This window comes from Hypanus sabinus, chromosome 20 (genome assembly GCF_030144855.1).
Source record: "Hypanus sabinus isolate sHypSab1 chromosome 20, sHypSab1.hap1, whole genome shotgun sequence".
NCBI classification, from domain to species: domain Eukaryota; kingdom Metazoa; phylum Chordata; class Chondrichthyes; order Myliobatiformes; family Dasyatidae; genus Hypanus; species Hypanus sabinus.
In genome coordinates this window covers 319873-347254 of record NC_082725.1, presented here as the reverse complement: position 1 = coordinate 347254, position 27382 = coordinate 319873, and the positions used below count along the sequence as shown (strand labels likewise).

Here is a 27382-nt window from a genome sequence, read left to right as displayed (position 1 = left end):
AAGTTTTAAGGGACTCAGCTCTGTAGGGGAAGATTTGCAAAAATAAAGATGGACATTTCTGTTGACTCGGTGTAGAAATATGCTAATTTGAAAATACAGGAATACTGGAGTTCTGAATCCTAAAAACCATCTACTTTGCCTTTGTCATGCCACTTTCTCAGGCTGCAGCAGGATGCATTCCTGTGCTCTATGAAACCTGGTACTGCATGCATTACTGTCCTGTGTGAAACCAGATACGGCATGCATGCATTGCTGCCCTCTGTGAAACCCAAGATTAAAATGTGCCACTTTCAGTCATTCTGCTGTAACCTCTAGATTGCTTGGTAGCCAGAAACATTACTAATTTGCATTCCAGGAACTACAAAGTATACTGTTATAGAGTTCACATCAAATTGGTGGTTGTATAACATTAATCATTTTGAGCAATAGAAACTAGCAAATGTTGGTGGAGTTTAGTTTCATGGAATTTTGAGACTGCATTTAAATTATAAGATCATAAGATATCGGAGCAGAATTAGGCCATTTAATCCTTTGACCCATCTCTGCCATTTCATCGTAGCTGATCCATTATTCCTCTCAGCCCCAATATCCTGCCTTCTCACCATATCCCTTCCTGCCTTGAACAGTCAAGAATCTATCAACCTCTGCCTTAAATATTTGTAAAGACTTGGTCTCCACAGCTGCCTGTAGTAACAAATTCCACAAATTCGCCACCTTCTGGCTAAAGAAATTTCTCTGTATCTCTGTTTTAAATGGACGCCCCTCTATAGTGAGTCTGTGCTTTCTTGTCCTAGACTCCCCCACCATGGCAAACATCCTTTCCACATCTACTCTGTCTGGGCCTTTCAACAGTCAAAAGGTTTGAATGAGATCCCCCCTCATCCTTCTAAATTCCGGCGAGTACAGACCCAGAGCCAACAAACGTTCCTCGTGTGATAACTCTTTCATTCCTGGAGTCGTCCTTGTGAACTGCCTCTGGACCTTTTCTAATGCCAGCACATCTTTTCTTAGATGAGGAGCCCAAAACTGTCCACAGTACTCAAGGTGAGGCCTCACCAGTGCCTTATTAAACCTTTGCATCACATCCCTGTTCTTGTATTCTAGACCTCTTGGAGATGAATGCCTTTCTCACCACCGACTCAACCTGCAAGTCAACCTTCAAAGTGTTCTGCACAAGGGCTCCCGAATCCCTTTGCATTTCAGATTTTTGCTTTTTCTCCCCATTTAGAAAATAGTCTGCACATTTATTTCTACTACCAAAGTATATCATTATGCATTTTCCAACAATGTATTTCATTTGCCACTTTCTTGCCCATTCTCCTAATCTGTCTAAGTCCTTCTGCAGTCTTCCTGTCTCCGCAACACTACCTGCCCCTCCACCAGTCTGCAAACTTGGCAACAAAGCCATCTATTCCATCATCTAAATCATTGATAAACAGCATAAAAAGAAATGATTCCAACACCAACCCCTGCAGAACACCACTAAGTCAACTGGCAGCCAACCTGATGTGGATCCTTTTACTTCCACTCGCTGCCTCCTACCGATCAGCCAATGCTTTAACCACACTGAACCTGCAAATTAACATTTAGGGAGTCCTGCACAAGAACTCTTTTTGTGCCTCAGATTTTTGAATTGTCTCTCAATTTAGGAAATAGACACCCATTTCATTTCTTCAACCAAAATGCATGACCATACATGTCTGGACACTGGATTCATTCAGCCTCTTCTTTGCCCATTCTTCCTTCTGTAGCCTCTCTACTTCCTCAAAATTACCTGCCCCTCCACCTATCTTCGTATAGTCTGCAGACTTTGCAACAAGGCCATCAATTCCATCATTCAAAACCAGTCACATATAACATAAAAAGAATCGGTCACAACACAGACCCCAGTGCAACACCACTAGTCTCTGACAGCCAACCAGAAAAGGCTTCCTTTATTCCCACTCTTTGCCTTCTGCCAATCAGCCACTGTTTTATCCATGCTAGAATCTTTCCTTTAATACCATGGCTTGTAATTTGTTAAGCATCCTCATGTGTGGTAGCTTATTAACGGCCTTCTGTAAATCCAGCTGCACAACAGCCAATTCTCCTTTGTCTATCCTGCTTGTTATTTCTTCAAAGAATTTGAACAGATTTAGAACATAGAAATCTATAGTACATTATAGGCCCTTTGGCCCACACGAAGATAGTCAACGAAATCCTTCCAAATAAGGATCAAACGAAGGTCGCCCCCGTTTCACCGTAGAAAGCGATTCTCCTCGATCTTTAACTTCCAAATTCCAATCTTCACTCTCCACTGTCTCAAACTAACAGGATCGTAAAGAACCTGCTGGCAATGACCTTTTAAACTTTAGGCATTAAATAAAAACTTCATCCTTCAACTAAACTGCGTCATCACTTAAAACACGCAGTGGCAAGAAGTCAACCTGGCAAATCCAGCCACGAACTGCCCCTCCTCACAGGGTGGGGTCTACCTTTTATAACCTGTAAAAAAAACCCGTCACATGATCTCTACTGGCGGGAAAATGACGTCATTCCACCATCACAAGACCATCACCTCAAGACCAGTACAGCTTCAACCCCAGTTACGTGACAAGGGCACCACTGTCATGTGTCACGAGTACGTAACACTACTACCAAAAAAAAAGGAGCTGAAAGCAAGGGACCGGGAAAAAAACCTTAGTTAAGAGGAAGGTTATGAAAGTACTCAATAAAAGGTCCCCAGACCTTATGGAACTTTATATCCGAATTAAGAACAGAATAATTATTTTTTTCAAGGTCTAAGCAGGACATAATATCGTTAAGCCATTGAGCATGCGTGGGCGGGGCAACATCTCTCCATCTAAGGAGGATTAAATGTCTAGCCAGGAGAGAAGCAAAAGATGATATTCGGCACTTAGTCGAACTCAGACGTAAATCTGTCTCACCCAAAAAACCGAACAAAGCAATTAAAGGTTTAGGTTCTAGGTGGTGATTCAGAATATACGATAACGTTATGAAGACATCTTTCCAAAATTTCTCCAAGCTAGGACAGAACCAGTACATATGAATGAGAGAGGCCTCGCCCCTTTTGCATTTATCACAAAGAGGACTAATATTAGGGTAAAATTGAGATGATTTAGATTTAGACATATGGGCTCTATGAACAATCTTAAACTGTAAAAGGCAATGGCAAGCACAAAGAGAGGTTGAATTAACCAATTTGAGAATCGAGTCCCAAGTCTCATCAGATAAGGAGGTAATTAAATCATGCTCCCATGCCATTTTAATTTTATCCACAGGGGCATGTCGTAAGGCTGCTAATTTATCACGAATAAATGATATTAAACCTTTACCTAGTGGATTAATAGAAAGAAAGAAATCCATAACATTTTTCTCAGGCATTTCAGGGAAGTTAGGAATTAAAGGATTAATAAAGTGTCTAATTTGGAGATACCTAAAAAAATGAGCATTGGGCAGGTTGAACTTAGCAGAGAGCTGTTGAAAAGAAGCGAAGCGATTATCAATAAAAAGATCTTCAAAATGTCTAATGTCCTTCCTATACCAATCATGGAATGCTGAATCATACGTAGTAGGTAAAAAAAAATGTGATTATGTAAGATAGGGCTAGAAAAGGAAAAACCATGGAAACCATAAAATTTCCTAAACTGAGCCCATATACGCAAAGTGTGTCTAACAAGAGGATTAACTATTAATCTGGACAAACTACTAGGGAGTACAGAGCCAAGAAGTGCAGAGATAGATAAATCTTTAGTGGAACTCAACTCCATTGCCACCCAATTAGGGCACTTGGGTTGGCCATGGAAGAAAGACCAAAAGGTAGCACAACGTATATTGGCTGCCCAATAATATAAACGAAAGTTAGGTAAAGCCATGCCACTCCCTTTTTTAGATTTTTGGAGATAAACTTTATTAATTCTAGAGCGCTTATTCTTCCACAGATATGACAAAATAATAGTCTAAGGAATCAAAAAAAGATTTAGGAATAAAAATTGGGATTGATTGAAATGAATATAAAAGTTTAGGGAGAACATACATTTTAACAACATTAATACGACCTACCAAAGACATAGATAGAGATGACCATTGTAACAGACTCTGTTTTATAGTATATGAAAGATCGGCAAAATTTTCACAAAAAAGATCTTTAAACTTCCTTGTGACTGTAATCCCAAGATAAGTAAATTGATTATGAACTACTTTAAAAGGGAGATCACGGAATGTTAATTCTTGTGCTTCTTTATTAATTGGGAAAAGTTCACTCTTATGTAAATTAAGTTTATAGCCAGAGATCTGGCTAAACTGATCAAGAAGTGAAAACAAGGATGTAGACGGATTTGAAAGAAAAAGTAATAAGTCATCAGCATAAAGAGAAACTTTATGCTCAACACCCCCCTCTCCAAATCCCGGTCAATTCAGGACACTTCCGAAATGCTATCGCCAAAGGTTCTATAGCCAAATCAAAGAGAAAGGGACTTAAAGGGCATCCCTGACAGGTGCCACGTTTGAGGTTAAATAACTGGTATTTCTGAAAATTAGTCAAAACAGAGGCAGTAGGACACAGATACAGCAATTTGATCCAAGAGATAAAACTTTGACCGAGACCAAATTTTTCTAAAACTGCAAGAAGGTAGTTCCAGTCTATACGATCAAATGCTTTCTCCGCATCGAGGGAAATAACACATTCAGGAATCCCAGTTGGAGGTGAATATAAAATGTTAAATAAACGCCGAATTTTAAAAAAAGGAAGACGGTTTTTAATAAAACCAGTTTGATCCTAAGAAATAATAGAGGGAATAACAGTTTCTAATCTATAAGCCAAAACTGGCCAAGATTTTAATATCAACATTAAGCAAAGAAATTGGCCTATACGAGGAACACTCTGTTGGGTCTTTACCCTTTTTTAATAAAAGACTTATAGATGCCTCATTAAAAGAGGGTGGCAATTTACCGTAATTAAATGAATCAGTTAATACTGAGAATAACTGAGGAGAAAGAAGTGAAGAGAATGATTTATAAAATTCTATAGGGAACCCATCAGGTCTAGGAGATTTCCCTGAAGACAATGCAGAAATTGCAAAAGATATTTCTTCTGATGATATAGGCGCATTAAGTTTAGCTTTAAAATCAGATGAAAGCGAAGGAATATTCAGATTATTTAAAAAGTGATCAACAGAGATATTCCCATTCAGAGATTCAGAGGAATAAAGTTGAGAATAAAAATTTTTTAATGCATCATTGATTTCTAAGTGATCCGATGTAAAGTCTCCATTCTCTTTCCGGATCTTTGTAATATGTTGTTTGGCTTTGGAACGCCTCAGCTGATTGGCTAGAAATTTACCAGATTTGTCACCATGAATATAAAAGCGACTCTTACTTTCAAGAAGTTGGCGTTTGACAGGTTGAGTAGACAGAAGATTAAATTTAGTTTGAAGTTCTACACGCTTCTTGTATAATTCAGGATTCTTAGTTTGAGCACACAGTTGATCCAATTCTTTAATCTGATTAATGAGGTCTAATCAAGGATGGAGCTTTGGCGGCAAAGGATGAATGAAAATGCTGACCCGCCCACTTTGACAAAAGCCGAGAATGATCAAAACTACGAATATGAGTTTCTTGAAGGAAAGCAATGTCAGCTTTGAGTTGTTTAATATATGAGAAAACTTTCCTTCTTTTAACAGGGTGATTCAATCCCTTTACGTTCCAGCTCACAAGTTTAAGTGTATTAACCATTATCAGTTGTTAGTGCATAGAAGGCAGCAGGCATATAAAAAATCAAGCAGTACAATAACAGTCTGGGAGCAAAAATGTAAACATAGATCCGTAGAATCAAAACAGAGACATGTCCTGAATAACAAAGGAAAGCAAAAGAAACAGTGAGTAGTGCTGGAACTGGAGAATCCACCCCACCCTCGCAACCCAAAACTAGACAGCTACCTAAAAAAGCAGCTAGCTCTACCAAAAAAATTAACCCAAGTATGACTTACAGTTCTGTGTCGTTAACAAAAGTTCCGTATAAATACTATAGCAAATAATAACTAATTTATGCACTAGAAAACAGAATTACAAATAGGAACAACTTCAACAGAAGTATAAAACTTAATACAAAGAAGATCAGAAGAAAACCAAAATTAACCTACCCACGAAAAATTATAAAAGATTAAAAGAAAAAAAAAGGGAGGGAGAAAGGGGGGAAATTATAGATTCGAAGAGAGTACTTATCAACCATTTACAGAAAAAAAAGCAAAACTTAAACTATGAATCAACCAACAGGGAGGCCTTCAATAAAAACTCCAAACCTCCAAAACAAGTTAAAGTCAATTGTAGATCTCTATAGATAAAGTTATACAAAAATAAAATAGATTACACAAGTACAATCTAAAAGTCCGCAGGGAAACATTAAACTTAGATTATCTATTTAGAAAAAACGCACCAAGTCCAGGGAGAGATTGACTACAGCTCTTAGAGTTTCAATAGATAATGTCTGAATTATTCAAGTGAAGTCTGAGTTTGGAAAAAATAGTTTTACTTCGAGAAGTACTTATCAACCATTTTAGAAGGCCAGACCGGTTCCGAAGAAGACGGGGTGGCCGGAAGACTTCCAACAAATGCCTCAGCCTCCTTCACTGATTTAAATCACTTATAATCACTTATAATCTCCAGTAGTAAACGTAATTTGAAGATCGGCTGGATTTCGGAGAGAGGGTCTGAATCCGCGATCGAAAAGCACTTCCATTACACCTTTAAACTCAGCATCTTCAGAACCTGGGGGGCAAAGTCCTCCACAAAACGAATGACCGTATTTTGAAAAGCAAAAGTACCTCTGCGGCATGCCTCCATAATCAAACGGTTTTTCACCTGGTATTGATGAAAGTACAAAATTACTGGCCGTGGACGGGAACCCAGAGTTGCACGGGGAACATACATCCTGTGAGCCCTTTCAAGCTCAGGTGGAGTCGGAAGAAATTCTTTCCCAAAAATCTCACAGAGAAAATAGGAAAAAAATTTCACAGGAGAGCCCTGTTCGGTGGCCTAATTCAATTGGGAGAAGAGCGCAGACGCAGCAGTTTGTCATTGCACAAGGCCGCAGAGAAGGTTCCTGGATAAAAGGGGGGCATGCAGTGCAGTCGTCGGAATAGCTCGAGTCAGAGTAGTAGGGCTTTGGCTCATTGGGACTTCAGCGAGGACAGACCTAGACGAGGTAAGGAAGTAAGTTACTTCCATATCGCTTTTTTCCCCCTCGAATTTAATAATAGTGGGTACGATTATAAGGCCAGTTTTCTGCTCTAGGTGACAGATGTGGATATCCAGAAGACTTCCAGCCTCCCTGATGGCCACATCTGTGCCAGGTATATGAGCTGCAGCTCCTTAGAGACTGAATTAGGAAACTGGAGCTGCAGCTTGATGACTTTCGGCTTGTTAGTGAAAGTGAGGAGGTGATCATTAGGAGCTGCAGGCAGGTAGTCACATCTGGGACACAGGACACAGATAACTAGGTAACTATCAGGAGAAGGAAGGGAGAGCATCAGGTAGTGGAGAGCACCCTTGTGGCTGCACCGCTTACCAATAAGTACTCCATTTCCAGTACTGTTGGTGGGGGGGGGGGGGGGGAATGACCTGCCTTAGGGAAGCAACAGTGGCTGTGCCGCTGGCACTATGTCTGGCCCTGTAGCTCAGAAGGGTAGGAAATGGAACAGGATGGCAGCAGTAATAGGGGACTCTATAGTTAGGAAAACAGATTGGTGATTCTATGGGCACAAAAAAATAAACTCAGATAGTGGTTCGCCTCCCAGGCGCCAGGGTTCACGATATTTCTGAATGTGTCCACAAAATCCTGAAATGGGAGGGTGAGCAGCCAGAGGTCATGGTACATATTGGTACCAATGACATAGGTAGAAAAAGGGAAGAAGTCCTGAAAACAGAATACAGGGAGTTAGGAAGGAAGCTGAGAAGCAAGACCTCAAGGGTAGTAATTTTGGGATTGCTGCCTGTGCCATGCGACAGCAAGTATAGCAATAGAATGAGGTGGTGGATAAATGCAAGGCTGAAAGAGTGAAGCAGGGGCAGGGATCCAGATTTCTGGATCATTGGGAACTCTTCTGGGGCAGGTGTAACCTGTATAAAAAAGACAGGTTGCACTTGCATCTGAGAGGACCAATTATCTTGGTGGGGAGGTTTGCTAACGCTTTTGGGGAGGGTTTAAACTAGATTTGTAGGGGGGGGTGGGAACCGAAGTGAAGAAACAGAGGATGGGGCAGTTGGTGCACAAGTAGAGGCAGCTTCCAGGGAGTTTGTGAGAAATGACAGACAGATGATAGAGCAAAGATGTACTCCCCCTGATGGTTTGAGATGTGTCTATTTTAATGCAAGGAGTATCATAAACAAGGCAGATGAACTTAGGGTGTGGATCAAAACGTGGAACTATGACGTTGTGGCCATTACAGAGACTTGGATGTCTCAGGGTCAGGAATGGCTGCTGAGTTTGCCAAGCTTTAGATTAGGAGTAGGCAATCTTAAGCACAAATGATTTTCTAGCATGTATTAATCATTAATTTGAGGCAAACATAACCAGTTTTTTATGGCATTTATCTGGCCCACCATCCACTCATTTTGCACACAGAGGCAAAAAGTTGCCGACCCCTGCATTAGATGTTTCAAAAACAGAGGAGGGAGGCAAAAGAGGTGGGGTGTGGCACTGCTAATCAAAGTTAGTGTTACAGCTGCAGCAAAGGAGAAAGTAACAGATGAATGATCTACTGAGTCAGTGGGGGTGGAAATCAGAAAGAGGAAGGGTTTTTTTTAAAAAATAGACCACCCAATAGCAACAGGGACATTAAGGAGCAGATGGGCTGGCAGATTCAGAACAGTGCAATAGTAAAAGGACTGCTGTGATGGGAGCTTTTAACTTTTATTGACTGGCATCTCCTTAGAGCAAGGGGTTTAGATGGGGTGGAGTTTTTTTTTAAGTATGTTCAAAAAGATTTCATGACACAATACGTAGATAAGCCAACTAGAGGATCTTGGTATTAGGAAACAAATCTGTCAGATGTCAGATCTCTTGGTGGGAGAGCATTTTGGAGGTAGTGACCACAACTCTATCTCCTTTACCATAGACAAGAGAAAATCTGCAGATGCTGGAAATCCAAGCAACACACAAAAAATGCTGGAGGAACTCAGCAAGCCAGGCAGCATCTGTGGAAAAAAGTACACTCAACATTTCAGGCTGAAACTCTTCAGCAGGACTGGAAAAAAAAAGCTGAGGAGTAGATTTAAAAGGTTGGGGGAAGGGAAGAGAGAACCACCAGGTAATAGGTGAAACCTGGAGGGGCAAGGATGAAAGAAAGAGCTGGGTAATTGATTGGTAAGATCAGGTGAGAGAGGGGAAAGGGATGGGAAATGGAGGGGGAGGGAGGTTTGAGGGGCATTACCGGAAGTGAGAGAAATCAATGTTCATGTCATCAGGTTGGAGGCTACTCAAACAGAAAACAAGGTATTATTCCTCCAATTTGACAAGGTACCCCAAGAAAATAAGAAGGCATGGAATCCAAGGGGACATTGCTTTGTGGATCCAGAACTGGCTTGCCCACAGAAGGCAAAGAGTGGTTGTAGATGGGTCATAGTCTGCATGGAGATTGGTGACCAATGGAGTGCCTTAGGGATCTCTTCTAGGACACCTACTCTTCATGATTTTTATAAATGACTTGGATGAGGAAACAGAGGGATGGGTTAGTAAATTTGCTGATGACATAAAGGTTGGGGGTGTTGTGGATAGTGTTGAGGGCTGTCAGAGGTTCCCACGGGGCTTCGGTAGGATGCAAAATTGGGCTGAGAAGTGGCAGATGGGAGTTCAACCCAGGTAAGAGTGAGGTGGTTCATTTTGGTAGGTCAATTATTATGGCTGAATATAGCATTAATGGTAAGACTCTTGGCAGTGTGGAGGATCAAAGGGATCTTGGGGTCCGAATCCATAGGATGCGCAAAGCTGCTGCATAGGTAGACTCTGTGGTTAAGAAAGCATATGCTGCATTGGCCTTCATCAATCATAGGATTGAGTTTAGGAGCTGAGAGATAATGTTGCAGCTATATAGGACCCTGGTCAGACCCCACTTGGAGTACTGTGCTCAGTTCTGGTCGCCTCACTACAGGAATGATGTGAAAATCATAGAAGGGGTGCAGGGGAGATTTACAAGGATATTGCCTGGATTGGGAGCATGCCTTATGAAAATAGGTTGAGTGAACTCGGTCCTTTTTTCCTTGGAATGATGGAGGATGAGAGGTGACAGGATAGAGGCGTATAAGATGATGAGAGGTATTGTGTGGATAATCAGAGGCTTCTTCCCAGGTCTGAAATGGCTGGCACAAGAAGGCACAGTTTTAAGGTGCTTGGAAGTAGGTTTCCCATGAGGCGGCACGGCAGCAGTGGCCTTTCAGATCTGGTGTTACTTTAATTTAATTGTCTATTTTAAGTTTGATACACAATTTTTGATTAGGGCACATGGATAACAGAGCGGCTATCTACAATCACCAGATACTACTACAATACAGAGATCGCCCAAAAACAAACCTCCACAAAGATCTGCTGGCTGAATTACCCGACGTCAGCTTGCTGAGGGGAACGGGCCTACATTCCTCAGACTTGCCTGATGCTGGTAGCCAGAGATGCAGAAGACGAAAGCGATGTGTGAGGAAGCAGAAGCGAGGCAAATGGGCAGGGGTCCGTGCCAGGCTAAAAGCAAACCCTAGCTGGCCAGCTCTCCCGTCCATTCTGCTCTCCATTGTCCGTTCCCTCGACAATAAAATGGACTACATCCGACTCCAACGTAATACTCAGTGGGAGTACAGAGTTTGTTCCACGTATGTCTTCACAGAGACATGGCTCACTGATGGGATTTCAGACGCTGCCTTCCAGCTAGATGGGCTAGCTTTGTTTCGTTCGGTCAGAGATGCAGCTGTCTCCGGTAAGGCTCGTGGTAGTGGCTTGTGTGTTTACATCAACACAGAATGGTGTAAGAACTCTGCGCTGGTTTCCAGACACTGCTCATCGCTAGTGGAGTTTGTGGCAGTTCGACGCAGACCATTTTATTTGCCACGGGAATTCACCTCTGTCCTTATATTCGGTGTGTACATTCCCCCCCTGCGCTAATGCTAAAGAGGCACTCTGTGAACTGTACGGGGCTATTAGCAAACTGCAGAACGCACACCCTGATGGATTGTGTATTGTCACCAGTGATTTTAACCAAGCGAACCTTAAGCCAGTGCTCCCCAAATTCTATCAGAATGTGCACTTTGCAACAAAAGGGGAGAACGCGTTGGACCTGGTTTACACAAACATCCCCAACGCGTACCAGGCAGAGCCCTGCCCCCACCTCAGATACTCAGACCACATCTCTGTTATGCTAATCCAAGCATACAGACCACTCATCAGGTGCTCCAGACCAGTTCAGAAGCAGGTGAAAACCTGGCCGGCAGGAGCCATCTCTGCTCTTCAAGACTGCTTTGAGCACACTGACTGGCACATGGTCAGGGAGGCTGCAACTGATGGCGACCCTACCAACTTAGAGGAGCACACAGCATCAATGACCAGCTACATCAGCAAGTGCATTGATGATGTTACTCTGTCCAAGACCATCACTATACGTGCCAACCAGAAGCCATGGATGACCGCAGAGGTGCGTGCGCTGCTGAGGTCCTGCGACTCCGCCTTCAGAGCAGGCGACAAGGCAGCTCTAACAATAGCAAGGGCCAAACTGTCCCGAGCCATCAGAGGGGCAAAGTGTGCACACGCCCAGCTAATCCACAGCCGCTTCCTGGGCAGCGGCGACAAGCAGTGCATGTGGAAAGGCATCCAAGACATCACCAATTACAAGACAACATCACCTGACTGTGCAGGTGATGCCTCCGTCCCAGATGCGCTGAATAACTTCTACGCCCGGTTTGAGGCGGAAAATGACGTGGCGGCGAGGAAGTCCACCCCTCCTACAAACGACCAGGTGCTGTGTCTCACCGTGGCCGATGTGAGAAGAACCCTGTGCAGGGTCAATCCATGGAAGGCTTCTGGACCAAACAACATCCCTGGTAGAGTGCTCAGAGGATGTGCAGATCAGCTAGCAGATGTTCTCACTGACATCTTCAACATCTCCCTGAGCAGTGCCACCATTCCAACATGCTTCAAGGCCGCCACCATTGTCCCCGTGCCGAAGAAGTCTTCAGTGTCCTGCCTAAATGACTACCGTCCCGTTGCACTTACATCCATCATCATGAAGAGTTTTGAGAGGCTCGTCATGAGGTATATCAAGACCCTGCTGCCCCCCCTCACTGGACCCCCTGCAGTTTGTGTACCGTCCCAACTGTTCAACAGATGACGTCAATGCCACCACCCTCCACCTGGCCCTAACCCACATAGACAAAAAAGACACATATGTTCTGATGCTGTTCATAGACTTCAGTTCAGCATTCAACACAATCATCCCTCAGAAACTGATTGGAAAGCTGAGCCTACTGGGCCTGAACACCTCCCTCTGCAAATGGATCCTAGACTTCCTGACTGGGAGACCTCAGTCAGTCCGGATCAGGAGCAGCATCTCCAACACCATCACACTGAGCACGGGGGTTCCCCAGGATTGTGTGCTCAGTCCACTGCTGTTCACTCTGCTGACCCACGACTGTGCTGCAACACACAACTCAAACCATATCATCAAGTTCGCCGATGATATGACCGTGGTGGGTCTTATCAGCAAGAACGACGAGTCAGCTTACAGAGAAGAGGTGCAGCAGCTAACGGACTGGTGCAGGGCCAACAACCTGTCTCTTAACGTGAACAAAACAAAAGAGATGGTTGTTGACTTCAGGAGGGCACGGAGCAACCACTCACCGCTGAACATCAACGGCTCCTCGGTAGAGATCTTAAACAGTAGCAAATTTCTTGGTGTTCACCTGACGAGAATCTCACCTGGTCCCTCAACACCAGCTCCATAGCAAAGAAAGCCTAGCAGCGTCTCTACTTTTTGCGAAGGCTGAGGAAAGTCCATCTCCACCCCCCCCCCCCCCCATCCTCATCACATTCTACAGGGGTTGTATTGAGAGCACCCTGAGCAGCTGCATCACTGCCTGGTTCGGAAATTGCACCATCTCGGATCGCAAGACCCTGCAGTGGATAGTGAGGTCAGCTGAGAAGATCACCGGGGTCTCTCTTCCCGCCATCACGGACATTTACACTACACGCTGCATCCGCAAAGTAAACAGCATTATGAAGGACCCCATGCACTCCTCATACAATCCCTTCTCCCTCCTGCCATCTGGGAAAAGGCACCGAAGCATTCAGGCTCTCACGACCAGACTATGTAACAGTTTCTTCCCTCAAGCTATCAGACTCCTCAACACCCAGAGCCTCGTCTGACACCTTGCCCTATTGTCCTGTTTGTTATATATTGTAATGCCTGCACTGATTTGTGCACTTCATGCAGTCCTGGGTCTATAGTCTAGTGTAGTTGTTGTGTGTGTGTTTTTTTCTCTCTGTGTTGTTTTTTATGTAGTTCAGTCTAGTTTTTGTAATGTGTCATGTAACACCATGGTCCCGAAAAACGTTGTCTCATTTTTACTACGTACTGTACCAACAGTTATGGTCGAAATGACATTAAAAGTGACTTGACTTCACTCTGAGGAACACCACTAGTCACTGACAGACAATACCCGAAGCCTGGACTGACACCTTGCCCTACTGTCCTGTTTATTATCTATCTATCTATTTATTATTGTAAATGCCTGCACTTTTTTGTGCACTTTATGCAGTCCTGTGTAGGTCTGTAGTCTAGTGTAGCTTTCTCTGTTTTTTTTAAATTACATAGTCCAGTCTAGTTTTTTGTACTGTGTCATGTAACACCATGGTCCTGAAAAACATTGTCTCATTTTAACTATGCACTGTACCAGTAGTTATGGTCGAAATGACAATAAAAGTGACTTGACTACAGAGGAGATGTCATGGCTAAGCTTTTTTTTAAAACGCAGAGTAGCGAGAGTGTGGAAAGTGGCTGCCAGCGATGGTAGTGGAGGCGGATACGACAGGGTCTTTTAAGAGACTCCTGGGCAGGTACATGGAGCTCAGAAAAATAGAGGGCTATGGGTAACCCTAGGTAATTTCACAGGTAAGGACATGCCTGTTTTGTGCTTTAGGTTTTCTATGTTTCTAACCTAAGTGTGGCCTCATCACGATAGTGGAGGAGGCAATGGATGGCCATATAGGAATGGGAATGGGAAGTGGAATTAAAATCGGTGGCCACTGGGAGATCCCATTTGTTCTGGCGGACAAAGCGTAGATACTTGGCGAGGTTGTCTCCCCATCTACATCGGGTCTCACCAATGTATAAGAGGGAGCACCAAACACAGTGTATGACCCAAACAGACTCACAGGTGATGTGTTGTCTCACCTGGAAGGACCGTTTAGGGCCCTGAATGGTAGTCAAGGAGGCGGTGTAGGGGCAGGTGTAGCACTTGTTCTGCTTACCAGGAGGGAGATCAGTGGAGAGGGACGAATGGACAAGGAAGTCACATCAGAAAGCAGAAAGTTGGGGGCGGGGGGGAGGAATCAAAAGATGTGCTTGGTGGTGGGATCCCGTTGCAGGTGGTGGAAGTTTCAGAGAATTATGTGCTGGACGCAGGGGCTGGTGGGGTGGTAGGTGAGGACAAGAGGAACGCCATCCCTTGTAGGGTGGCGGGAGGATGGGGTAAGAGCATATATTCGTGAAATGTAAGAGATATTGTTGAGGGCAGCATTGACGGTACAGGCTGGTGAGGTGGTAGGGAAGGATAACGCCATCCCCTTTTCTCAATTCCTATGTCTCTGTCACATCTTCTCTCAGGATGAGGCTTTTCATTCTAGAATGAAGGAGATGTCATCCTTTATCAAAGAAAAGGGCCTCCCTTCCTCTCCCATCAATGCTGCCTTCAATTGTATCTCTTCCATTTCACGCATGTCTGCTCTTACCTGATCCTCCCACTGCCCTACCAGGGATAGGGTTCCTCTTGTCCTCACCTATCAACCCACCAGTCTCCACTTCCAGCACATAATTCTCTGAAACTTCCGCCACCTCCAACTGGATCCCACCACCGAGCACATCTTTCCATCCCCCCTCCCCACTTGCTGCTTTGTAAGGGGATCGCTCCCTACACGATTCCCTTGTCCATTCATCCCTTTGCAATGATCTTCCTCCTGGCACTTATCCTTGCAAGCGGAACAAGTGCTACATCTACCGACACCCCCCCCCCCCAACTACCATCCAAGGCCCTAAACAGTCCTTCCAGGTGAGGCCACATTACACCTGTGAGTCTGTTGTCATTCACTGTGTTCCGTGCTCCCGGTGTGGCCTCCTGTACATTGGTGAGCATCTCAATAAGGAGTTTGATAAGGTTCCCCATGCAAGGCTCATTCAGAAAGGAGCTATGGAATCCAAGGAAACTTTGCTTTGTGAATCTAGAATTGGCATGCCCACAGAAAGCAAAGGGTGGTTGTACAAACGTACATGGTTCGTATTCTGTATGGAGATCGGTGACAAGTGGTATTCCACAGGGATCTGTTCTGGGACCCCTCCTCTCTGTGATGTTTAAAAATGACCTGGATAAGGAAGTAGAAGGGTGGGATAATAAGTTCGCTGATGACATAAAGGTTGGGGGTATTGTGGTTAGTCTGGAGGGTTGTCAGAGGTTACAGCAGAACATCAATAAGATGCAGAACTGGGCTAACAAGTGGCAGATGGAGTTAATCCAGACAAGTATGAAGTGGTTCATTTTGGCAAGCCAAATTTGAAGATAGAATAGTATTAATGGTAAGACTATTGGCAGTGTGGAGGATCAGAGTTCTTGGTGTCCATGTCCATAGGACATTCAAAGCTGCTCCGGAGGTTTACAATATTGTTAAGAAGGCATATCCCTAGATTTAACTAGAAAGGATTGAAGGTAGTGGAGAAGGAAAGGTCAGTGCCTTTAAGCCATTCTGTTTCGTAAATTCTTTGTGGGAAGTTCGACGTCGGGGATCGAAGCAAGCGACTTGAAAGAGAACCTAAATCGTCCTATAAAGTCTCTCCTTTTAAAAATGGACCGTGAGCATATCGAACTTTTGGCAATACCACTTTAAAGAACTGTTTTTGGCAATGCCACTTTTAAGAACTGTTTTTGCAATATCACTTTAAGAACTGTTTGGGCTGCCGCTCAGCAGCTGTTACTACCGGTTACGGTAGAGTTTGTTTACTTTTGGGGGGTTTGTTTTCGGTGTTTAATAAACGTGTTGTTTGTTATAAGAAACCCTTGCCGAACTCATATATTTATTGTTGCCTGAATACGTAACATTAAATATGGGGGCTCGTCCAGGATTGAATCATTTGAGTTTAAATGCTTGCTAACTTTTAAATCGGTGTTTTGGAAATGGGGATTATTCGGTTCTTTTGTTTGGCTTGTTGTGGTATTCGGCAGCAATGAATATTGATGAGTTTCTGGCTTCGCCAGCTGCGGAGGTTTTGGCGAAGACGAAAAAAACTGAGGTGTTTCAAATAGCTAGTAGATTGCAACTTAAAGGTATTTTGCAGACTACTTCTAAGGCTGTGATACAGAGAAAAATCGCGTCACACTATGTGGTCTCGGGTGTTTTTGATGAATCGATTTTAGAGTCGTTTCAAATAAGTAATCTGGAGATGCAGTTGCAAATCAAACAAATGAAATTGGAACAAAGTAAAGCTGATTTGGAGAGGTGTAAATTGGAGATGGAACAAAAGAAGAGAGAATTTGCATATGCAATAGAGGAATTAAGGTCTGGAAATCAGTCTTCTGGTTCTAAAAAAACGTTTGTTGCTAGTCAAGAAATTAAATTGGTTCCTCCATTTAGTGAAACAGAAGTGGAAAAGTATTTTCAACATTTTGAAACTATTGCTCGGATGTCAGAGTGGCCGAAAGATAAATGGTCAGTGTTGTTACAGAGTGTAATTAAAGGCAAAGCACAACAAGTTTACACAGCTTTAACAGCTGCGCAAGCACTTGATTATGATATTGTAAAGAGGCATATCTTAAACGCATATGAGTTAGTCCCAGAAGCATATAGGGAAAGATTCAGAAGTTTGAAAAAGTCTGTGGAAAAAACTTATGTGGAATTTGCCTATGATAAAGCTATGTGTTTTGAGAGATGGGTTTCTTTTAAAAGTGTAAATGGGGACTATGATACATTGAGAGAGCTGATTTTAATGGAGGAATTTAAAAGAAGCATTCCTGTTGAAGTAAGGACCTACTTAAATGAGAAGGACACTGATAAATTGCAGGACTGTGCTAGATTAGCTGATGAGTATGTTTTAATCCATAAGAATAAATTTCCTCAGGGCAGAAATTTTAAGAGGAAAAATAACATGGAGACTCCAGGTAAATCAGAAATTAAATCAGAGGTTAATGAGAAAGTTGATGAGAAAGGAAAGCCTGTGAAGGAAAGACAGTTTGATCTTATTTGTAACTATTGTAAGAAGCCTGGCCATGTAATAGCTAACTGTTTCAAATTGAAAAAGAAAGAGAAGGAAGCAGTTCCAGATGCTTGTGTGCAACATACTGAAGCACCTGTAAAGTTTCAGGGTTTGATAAAAACCAATGAGGCTTTGTTAGAGTCTGACCAAGTTAGAAAGGGATATGATCATTTTATAACTGAAGGGTTTGTATCCTTGAAGGAAGGATCTACTCTGGTGCCAATAAAAATCCTTAGGGATACTAGTGCTTCTCAATCACTGATGTTAGACAGTGTGTTGAAGTTTAATGAAGAGTCTGATACTGGTGAGGTAAATTACATAAGAGGTGTTGGAAGTGATTTTATGCTTGTACATTTACATAAAGTAAATTTAAATTCAGGGTTAATTACTGGATTTGTTAAAGTAGGATTACAGCATAGCTTACCTGTGAAGGGTATTTCTTTATTGTTAGGTAATGACTTGGCAGGTGGACAAGTTTTTCCTGAAGTGCAATTGACAATGGAGTCAGAGGAACCAGAGTTGAATTCTAACACAGATTCTTCCTGTGTTGTGGCTAGAGCTATGGCTAAAAAGATTGATGCGCAGAATGAGGTTGTTACTCAGAACTGTTCAACTCAGGATTCGAGTTTTGAGGATGTGTCAGAGACTTTCTTATCTTCGTTGTTTGAACAAGATTCTTGGAGTAAGTCTGACTATAAAGATTTATCTTTGTCTCGGAAGGAGATGATAGCAGAGCAGAATAGAGACTGAGATTATAAAATTAAGAGAGCAGGTTTTACTAGATAGTGAAATTGATAAGGTGCCAGTAGGATATTACTTGGAAAAAGGAGTGTTGATGAGGAAGTGGAGATCGCCTACAATTCCTGCAAGTGAGGATTGGAATGTTGTTTACCAGGTAGTTGTCCCAAAAGTTTATCGAAATGAGATTTTGACTTTAGCTCATAGTGTGCCTTTAGGTGGACATCAAGGGGTAAGGAAAACTGTGGACAAGATTTTAAAACATTTTTACTGGCCTGGTCTAAGAAAAGATGTGGCGATGTTTTGTAAAACGTGCCATTCTTGTCAAATTGTGGGTAAACCAAATCAGGTTACACCAGTAGCTCCATTACAACCTATACCAGCATTTGGTGAACCATTTTCTAAAGTTATTGTAGATTGTGTTGGTCCATTACCAAAGACAAAAACTGGTTATCAGTATTTGTTGACTATCATGTGTACTTCTTCTAGGTTTCCAGAGGCAGTACCACTTAGGAATATAAAAGCTAAGACTGTGACAAAGGCCCTTATAATTTTTTTTTACTTATTTTGGATTACCTAAGGAGATACAAACTGATCAAGGCAGTAATTTTATGTCTGGATTGTTTCAACAGATACTTTATAAATTGGGAGCTAAGCAAATCACTTCGTCTGCATACCATCCAGAATCGCAGGGTGCCTTGGAGAGGTTTCATTCTACCCTCAAGAATATGATTAGGACATTTTGTGTGGAAAATGAAAGTGACTGGAATGAGGGTATAAACTTACTTTTATTTGCAGTAAGGGAATTGGTACAGGAACCTTTAGGTTTTAGTCCATTTGAACTTGTGTTTGGGCATAGAGTTAGAGGACCTTTAGCTTTATTGAAAGAACAGTGGATTAATAAGGAAGTACACACTAATTTGTTGGACTATGTGTTGAAATTTAAGGACAGGTTACATAAAGCTTGTAGCTTAGCTAAGGAAAATTTAAAGTTGGCTCAGGAGAAAATGAAGACTTGGTATGATAAAGAAGCTAAGATGAGGATGTTTAAGCCTGGAGATAAGGTGTTGGTTCTTTTCCCAGTGCAGACAAATCCTTTACAAGCTAGATTTCATGGTCTTTATGAAATTGTGTCTAAAATCAATGATGTGGATTACGTGGTAAAAACTCCAGATCGTAGAAGGTCAACACAACGTTGCCATATAAATATGTTAAAACCATATTTTGAGAAACAATCTGATACTGTGACTGTTGTGGTTAGTGAGAATGAGTTTGATTTAACTAGGAACATGATAGATGATTCATCTGACTTTCATTCTAAATCCAACATTGTTTCTGTTAGGTTACCAAATTCAACCATTCTGGAAAATATTGATGAAAAATTAGCACATTTACAGTTAGAGCAGAGACAACAGATGAAGGAGTTGATTTTTAAGTATAGGGAGTTGTTTCCAGATGTTCCGAGAAGGACTACTATAGCTTCACATGATGTAGATGTTGGAGATGCCAAACCTATTAAACAACATCCATATAGGATGAACATGGAAAAATGTGAACTTGCTGAGAAGGAAATTGAATATATGTTAGAGAATAATATCATTAGACATTCTAACTCGAATTGGAGTTCGCCATGTGTAATGGTGCCAAAACCAGATGGTAGTATTAGGTTTTGTACGGATTATAGGAAGGTGAATGCTGTAACGAAAACAGATGCATATCCAATTCCTAGAGTAGATGATTGTGTAGATAAAGTTGGAAAAGCAAAGTTCCTTACAAAGATTGATTTATTGAAGGGGTATTGGTGTGTTCCATTAACGGACAGAGGTAGAGAGATTTCTGCATTTGTAACTCCATCTGGGTTATATGAGTATAATGTTCTTCCATTTGGGATGAAGAATGCCCCAGGTACTTTCCAGAGGATGATTAACTTTGTAATTCAGGGATTGAAAGATACTGATGCTTATATTGATGATTTAGTGACAGGAAATGATACATGGGAAGCACACATTATTGCGATGGAGAAATTGTTTGAAAGGCTTTCAAAAGCTAACTTAACTATTAATTTAGCTAAGAGTGAATTTGGACATGCCACTGTGACTTACCTTGGTTATGTTGTGGGTCAAGGTAAGGTAGCTCCTGTTCAGGCAAAAGTTCAGGCAATTTTAGAGATTCCCACTCCAACGGGGAAAAAGACTCAGAAGGTTTTTGGGAATGGTAGGATATTATCGGAAATTTTGTAAGAATTTTGCTCATGTTGCCCTTCCATTAACTAACCTTCTGCGGAAGAATGAGAAGTTTGTATGGACGGTGCCTTGTCAAGAAGCATTTGAAAAATTGAAAACAATGATATGTCAACAACCTGTGCTTAAGGCACCTGACTTTGGAAAAGCTTTTTCATTGGCTGTGGATGCTAGTGATGAGGCTGCAGGAGCAGTATTAATGCAAAGGAATGAGGGTGATGAGGTTGATCATCCAGTAGCTTACTTTTCTAAGAAATTTAATAAGCATCAAAGAAACTATTCGACAATAGAAAAAGAATTGTTATCTCTTGTTTTAGCTCTGGAATATTTTGAGGTATATGTTAGTACAACTCAAAAACCACTTATTGTTTACACTGATCATAATCCGTTAGTTTTCCTGAGTAAGATGAAAAACAAAAACAGAAGATTATTAAATTGGAGTTTGATGTTACAAGAGTACAATATTATGATAACTCATATTAAAGGTAAAGATAATGTGGTTGCTGATTGTCTATCTCGATGTTGAATATACACTGTAATTTTTTTTATGGAGTGTTTTTTTTTAATTGTAACACTCCTACTGTATTGTGAGTTATAAGCTGTTATATGATGGTATTGTATATTGTGTATGTTATAAAATTTATACCTTTGTTTTTCTTGTAAGCAATTGTTAAAAATTTTTGTTCTTGTCAGACCAAAAATGTTTTTTTTTGGAGGGAGGTGTTACGTACTCATGACACATGACAGTGGTGCCCTTGTCACGTAACTGGGGTTGAAGCTGTACTGGTCTTGAGGTGATGGTCTTGTGATGGTGGAATGACGTCATTTTCCCGCCAGTAGAGATCATGTGACGGGTTTTTTTTACAGGTTATAAAAGGTAGACCCCACCCTGTGAGGAGGGGCAGTTCGTGGCTGGATTTGCCAGGTTGACTTCATGCCACTGCGTGTTTTAAGTGATGACGCAGTTTAGTTGAAGGATGAAGTTTTTATTTAATGCCTAAAGTTTAAAAGGTCATTGCCAGCAGATTCTTTACGATCCTGTTAGTTCGAGACAGTGGAGAGTGAAGATTGGAAGTTGGAAGTTAAAGATCGAGGAGAATCGCTTTCTACGGTGAAATGGGGGCGACCTTTGTTTGATCCTTATTTGGAAGGATTTCGTTGACTATCTTCGTGTTAATCCCTAGGTTTAACTAGAAAGGATTGAAGGTAGTGGAGAAGGAAAGGTCAGTGCCTTTAAGCCGTTCTGTTTCGGTTTCGTAAATTCTTCGTGGGAAGTTCGACGTCGGGGATCGAAGCAAGCGACGTGAAAGAGAACCTAAATCGTCCTATAAAGTCTCTCCTTTTTAAAATGGACCGTGAGCATATCGAACTTTTGGCAATACCACTTTAAAGAACTGTTTTTGGCAATGCCACTTTTAAGAACTGTTTTTGCAATATCACTTTAAGAACTGTTTGGGCTGCCGCTCAACAGCTGTTTCCAGTTACGGTAGTGTTTGTTTACTTTTGGGGGGTTTGTTTTCGGTGTTTAATAAACGTGTTGTTTGTTATAAGAAACCCTTCCCGAACTCATATATTTATTGTTGCCTGAATACGTAACAGTAGGCATTAATATCTTCTGTTGCTAAGTGTATTTACAGTTTTGGGGGTTTGGTTGTCCTGATTTATATTCTCTATATTGTGTTGTGGTTGGTCTGGAGTTCTTTTTTTTGTTGCGGGGCTTGGGGAGGATACTAATTTTACATGTCTTCAATTTGGGTGCTTCCTCAATTATCTTTTTTTGTACCATATTATTATTGTATGTTTATTTTTGCACTGTATCAATGTTCTTCATTTTGATCTGGGTTTTTTATCTGTAGCGATGTAGAAAATGCATAAAAAACTAATTAAAAAATATAAAGACAGATGTTTTCTCTGGATTATAAGTTAAGTTGTAACTGTTTCTGAAGATATGTTTCTAATCCTGATATGTCCTTTTAAAGGTTACATTGTGGTTGTGAGAAGATGTCGGCAGCAGACAAACGGGTGGTGGAGGAATGGCTCTCTGAGTTCAAGGTACCTTTTCTTTCAGTTTGGTTGTTTTGGACAGAAGAATTTATTCAATAGGTAGTTTATGAAATAATTAAAGACCATGTTAGCAATCTGAAAGATGTATCAGTTAGGAAAGCTGGTAATGTCAGTGACATGAATGACAAAGGAATGAAGGCATCATGAAAGTTTATTATTGGTGGCCATCTTGAATATGCATATTTCTCCAAAGTCACTAAAGTGTCAAATATGTTGAGAATTTATTGACTAACGCTTGCAGTTTATTTTCTTCATTTACATATTGTGTTAGTTTAATGTCAATAATCTTCCAATGTTTATTTAAATAGTAGTGAATCTGAACTATTAGTTATCACATTGATAGAATAATATACATATTCAGCAAATGGTTTAAAAATAAACTTCATTGCTGCTTTTGTTCATGCATTTATCAGTCAGTATCCGCATTTACTCAACTTTAAAATTGTAAAAGCCACCAAGGCTGTCAGTAAAGCATTAAACAAGAAGTGAATATCACTGGCAAACCCTGAGACTGACACAAAAATAACCACAATATAATGTATACTGTCAGGGAATTGTGCAAGACTTAACTTTAAATTTTGTCAGTATAAATCATCCATATATTACAAACAGTTGTATACAATCCATTAATTTAACAGTAGCTTTAAAGTTGGGCCATAAGACATAGGAGCAAATTAGGCCATTCAGCCCTTTGAGTCTGCTCCACCATTCCATGACAGGTTCATTATTTCTCACAACCCCATTCTTCTGCCTTCTCCCCGTTACCCTTAGAAGCCCTGGCTATTCAAGAAACTTCAGCCTGCACTTCAAATATACTCAATAACTTGGCCTCCACAGCCATCTATGACAATGAATTCCACAGATTTACTTCCTTCTGGCAAAAGAAATTCCTCCTCATCTCTGTTATAAATTTATATAAATATAAATCTCTATTCTGGCCCTAGCTTCCCCAACTATAGGAAGCATCCTGTCTATATTCACTCTATTAGCCCTTTCAGTATTTGATAGATTTCAGTGAGATCCTCTCACCTCATTGAACTCCAGTGAGTGCAGGCCCAGAGCCATCAAGTGATCCTCATATATTAACTGTTTCGTTCCTGGAATATTTCTCATGAACCTCCTCTGGACTCTCTCCAATGCCGCACAACTTTTCTCAGATAAGCGGCCCAAAACCACTCTCAGTCCTCCCAGTGCAGTCTGACCAATGCTTTATAAAGCCTTAGCATTACATCTTTGCTTTTATATTCTAGTCCTCTCAAAGTGAATGGTAACGTTACTTTTGCGTTCCATACCACCGACTTCATGTACAAGTTAACCTTCCGGGAATCCTGCACAAGGACTCCAACGTCCCTTTACAACTTTGATTTCTGAATTTTCTTCTTGTTTAGAAAATAATGTACGCTTTTATTCCTTCTACAAAGTTATGACCATGAATTTCCTTGCACTATATTTCATCTTCTGCTACTTTGCCTATTCTCCTAATTTGTCCAAGTTCTTCTTCCGACTCCCGGCTTTTTCCACACTACCTGCCCCTCCACCTATCATCATATCATCTGCTAATTTGGCCATAAACCCATCAATTCCGTCATCCAAATCATTGACATAGCAGTATAACATGAGAAGAAACGGTTTCAACACCACACCTGTGGAACACCATCAGTCGTCGGCAGCCAACCAGAAAAGGCCCCCTTTATTCCCACTTTTACCTTCTGCCATTCAGCCAAACTTCTATTCATGCTAGTACTTTACCTCTAATACCATGAGCTCTTATCTTGTTAAGCAGCATATACACACAAAATACTGGAGGAACTCAGCAAGTCAGGCAGCACCTTTAGAAAAGAGTAAACAGTCCTTCCAGGTGAGGCAACAGTTCACCTGTGAGTTTGTTGGGGTCATATACTATGTTTGGTGCTCCTGGTGTAGCCTCCTGTATATTGGTGAGACCCAATATAGATTGGGAGACCACATCGCTGAGCACCTATGCTCTGTCCACCAAGAAAAGTGAGATCTCCCATTGGGCACTCATTTTAATTCTACTTCCCATTCCTATTCCTCTACTGTTGTGATGAGGTCACAATTGGGATGGAGGAACAACACCTCGTATTCTGTTTGGGTAGCCTCCAACCTGATGGCATGAACATCAATTTCTCAAACTTCCATAATGCCCCACCCTCCCTCCCCTTCACCATTTTCCATCCCCTTTTCCCTCTCTCACCTTATCTTCTTGCCCACCCATCGTCTCCCTCTGGTGCTTCTCCTCACTTTTCTTCCTACCATGGCCTTCTGTCTCTTTCACCAATCAACTTCCCAGCTCTTTACTATATCCTTCTCCCTCCAGGTTTCACCTATCATCTTATGTTTTTTTCTCCCCTCCCCCCACCCTTTAAATCTAGTCTGAAGCTTTTTTTCTCTAATCCTGCCGAAGGGTTTCGGCTCAAAGTCGACTGTACTCTTTGGTAGATTTTTTTTCTTGTCTGTGATTGGCCTGTTTCTGTGCTATATTACTCTAAATATCTGACGACTAACATTTTGGAAGTTGTTCAAATGTTTCTCCTTGAGGAACTAACATTTTTCCATATGCAGGGATAGGTTGGTGGTCTGGCAGATGCTGCCATTATTGTGTCACCTTTGACAAGGTTAATTTTGTGGATTTCATGTCACAAGCACGTCAAACTTGATTTTTACTGGGTGGTTAGGATTGTTTTCAGATGAGACACAAAATTGCCTCACCTGCAATGCAATAAGTATTAATAAAATAATTTGATGCCATATCTGCTATCTTGATGGTAATTAAGATGTAAGCCTGTGATTAGTAGTGTACCCATCACATCAGAATTACTGTTCTCACTTTTTGTTATTGGCATTAATTATGTAGATGTAAAAGTGAGATGTGTAATTAATAAGATTGCAGTTGAAGAGTTTGCTGTTTTGGATAACATTGAGGTTAGTCTTCAGCTACACAACAACATTATTCCCAGTTGATAAGATGGACAGTGGATGGGAAGGGTGTGGAGAACTATATAGATGGGACTAGGTGGAGTAACTGTTCTACCCTGCCTAGATGGACCAAAGGGCCTGTTTCTGTGCTTTAGTGGTCTATGACACTAATGCTCGACTTGAAACATTTAAATGTCAAAGTAAGCACTTGAATTGGCAAGGCATAGAAGGCAACAGGCCAAGTGGGATTAGTGTAGATGGGTGCTCTGTGATATGGACAAGGGGCCGAAGGGCTTGTTTCTGAGGTGTATGACTCTGAACACCTGTAGTCGTGCAGAATTTGCTCCCTCCAATGATACATTGGCCAGTTACTCTGATCTTCAGTACCAGGGAGAGTGTAGCTAAATGAGCTGCCCAGTTCTTTTTTTTGTGTTTTGGGGTTTTTTCTTTCTGTTTATGTCAATTATAAAAGTTTCTTTATCTTTTTTTTTCTTTTTATGGATAAGAGGAGAATCAATCACCCTTCTCTTTATTATATACTATTAGATTAATACTTTGTCTTAATCTTGATAATGTTATTTTTCCTTTTATTCAAACTGCTATTGATATAGATATTTGTGATAATTCTCTTGTTTTATATATATATCTATATATGTACTTTTTTATTTAACTAATAAAAAGATTGATAAAGAAAGAAAATGTAATTTTTCTTTCGGGTACAGCACACCAAATAGCAACTTCCATTTGTAACAGCAACTCAAAAATACCAGAACCTACCAAAGTCTTTCAAATGAAGTGAAGTGTCAATAAATAGGGTTGGAGATATTTACTAAAACTGAAGGTAGAGGCTGTTTGCTTTTGTAAAGCATAAGTGAGGAACTTCACTGTTATTTTCTAATTGATGAAGTCATGCATCTAGACCTGGCACACGGATCATTTTCAACCTGTCTAAAATGTCTTCCTTCACAGATTTTTCTGCTTTCAGTAGAAGCTTGTTTAGAAGATTTAGGAATTAATAATTTCTTTCCTCTTACTAAAATAAATTACAAATGACAGTGTACATTTTAATATTTTGTTTAGTAAGAAGTAAAGAGTGGTAAGTATTCTCAAACTGTGAAACTTAAATACCAGAAGTAATTAAGAAGTTGTTCTTTTAACTGAATGCATGCACCATAAGGTTAATGGAGTGTAATGGCAGCACACTTTCCAGCATCTAGATATACGTTTTCAATGGAAATGTTTCTAAGTGTATTGCTGGTGGGCAAGAAGAGTCCAAGAAATCTTGTTCTTTCTGGCGGTAGTGATGAAAACACATATGTAACTGAGCCGTATGTGTAATTTTGTAAACTTCTTTTGATCTACCCAATGCAAAGACACCACGTACTACAATGAAAGTAACTTTAACTCTTTATTAGCAAGTTACCTGAGAGAACCCTCCTTAAGCACTCTCTCTCGGAGGCTGCTTTGAAGGTCTCTCTCCTCTGAAGCAAATAAGGTTCTTTTTATATACATGCAGTCACGTACACAGATACATGTGGGTTCACCCCCTTAGTTTCTGTACCGATGGGTATTGTTAACTTTATCAGTCATAAGTTGTTCGTATAACAGTTTTAATTGTCACTATGTCCAGATATAGACAGACAAAGCCTACCCTTTAAAATAGCCACTCTTTTTAATGCTTATCTTGCAGATGCCATAAAAGGTACAAAGCAGAATATGCTTCTCACAGCAATTAATCAAGCAATGATACAAGTTACTCTAAGCAAAAACAGAAGCACAGATCGCATACCAAGGATGGTGTCACTGGCTCAGCTTATCTTATGAGAAAACATTTGTGTTTCTATACTTTTTTCTCAAACTCTTAGCTCTATGACCCTTACAAAAATAGCCAGGGTCACAAGTGGCCTACGAGAT

At 41.1% G+C, this 27382-nt stretch overlaps 1 protein-coding gene across 3 annotated transcripts in view; it reads left to right on the top strand.

Moving 5' to 3' along the window:
• hycc1 (hyccin PI4KA lipid kinase complex subunit 1) overlaps nucleotides 1-27382 on the top strand; it is a 151167-nt gene that overhangs the window by 17895 nt on the left and 105890 nt on the right. For all 3 annotated transcript variants that reach the window (XM_059944922.1, XM_059944925.1, XM_059944923.1), the window contains exon 2: nucleotides 22447-22519. In XM_059944922.1, the coding sequence (XP_059800905.1) occupies nucleotides 22469-22519 (51 nt within the window). In that variant the 5' untranslated portion in view covers nucleotides 22447-22468. The remainder of the gene's footprint in view (nucleotides 1-22446; nucleotides 22520-27382) is intronic.